The sequence below is a fragment of the Leptonychotes weddellii genome, unplaced genomic scaffold (assembly GCF_054177405.1).
Source record: "Leptonychotes weddellii isolate Sample4059 unplaced genomic scaffold, ASM5417740v2 HiC_scaffold_37655, whole genome shotgun sequence".
In the NCBI taxonomy this organism is placed as follows: Eukaryota; Metazoa; Chordata; class Mammalia; order Carnivora; family Phocidae; genus Leptonychotes; species Leptonychotes weddellii.
The window spans coordinates 1-1,084 of NW_027979660.1; the positions used below are offsets into that span (position 1 = coordinate 1).

Consider the following 1,084-nt stretch of genomic DNA (forward strand, 5'->3'; position numbering starts at 1 on the left):
AAGGCGCCCGACGGCGGCGGCAAAGAGAACGCGGAGGGCGCGCCCGAGGCGCGGGCCAAGTCGGCCGTGCGCGTCCGCCTGGAGGACCGCTTCAACAGCATCCCTGCCGAGCCGCTGCCCGCCCCGCGCGGCGCCGAGCCCCCCGAGCCCGGCGTGGCGCTCAACAATTTGGTAACTCTTATCCGACATCCTTCCGAATTCATGAACGTCCCTCTACATCAGCAACAAAACAAATGCATGACATTGGTGAAAAATAAAACCGCAGCGGCCGCCACCGCTTTACAATTTACATGCCCTCTGTTCACGGCCAATGCGTGCTCTGCTGCGGGGGGCTCGAGCCTCTCACAGACGCAGGGTTCTGGTAACCCATGTTCTATACTCGAAGCTGCCAAGCATCAGGACATTGGATTGCCTAGAGCATTTTCTTTCTGTTACCAGCAGGAAATTGAATCCACTAAACAGACTTTGGGCGGTAGAAACAAAGCTTTGCCTGAGCAGGTTTGGATTAAAGTAGGAGAAGAAGCGCTATGTAAGCAAGCCATAAATAAGAGGAATCGGAGTAGAATACGTCAGCTGGACACAAATGTAGAACGAAGAGCCCTTGGAGAGATTCAGAACGTGGGCGAAGGCTCGACCTCCACACAGGGCGCTTGGCCGCCTGCGGAGTCCTCGCAGGCAAACCTCGGGGAGCAGGCCCAGAGCGGGCCCCAGGGAGGAAGGTCGCAGCGTAGGGAGAGGCACAACCGCATGGAAAGAGATAGAAGGCGCAGAATCCGCATTTGCTGTGATGAGTTGAATCTTTTAGTCCCGTTCTGCAATGCGGAGACGGATAAGGCGACCACCCTGCAGTGGACCACGGCGTTCCTGAAGTACATTCAGGAAAGACATGGAGATGCTCTTAAAAAGGAATTTGAGAGTGTGTTTTGCGGTAAAACTGGCAGAAGGCTCAAGCTGACCAGACCGGACTCCTTGGTGGCGCGTCCCGTGCAGGAGGGCCTACAGAGCAGCCCAGCCATGGATGTCAAGTGACCAGAAGGGACCGCTAGTTCCCAGCAGTGGCGGCTGCTGCCCGGGGGCCCCGAGC

At 57.3% G+C, this 1,084-nt stretch overlaps 1 protein-coding gene across 1 annotated transcript; it reads left to right on the forward strand.

The window, feature by feature from the left end:
• Window positions 1-6: 6 nt before the first annotated feature.
• Window positions 7-1,078, forward strand: LOC102729465 (transcription factor-like 5 protein; the record flags this gene model as incomplete). The annotated part of the gene is made up of 1 exon (XM_081810804.1): window positions 7-1,078. A coding segment is annotated over one exon (1,023 nt), but the record flags the coding sequence as incomplete, so codon positions are not given.
• Between the last annotated feature and the right edge of the window lie 6 nt (window positions 1,079-1,084).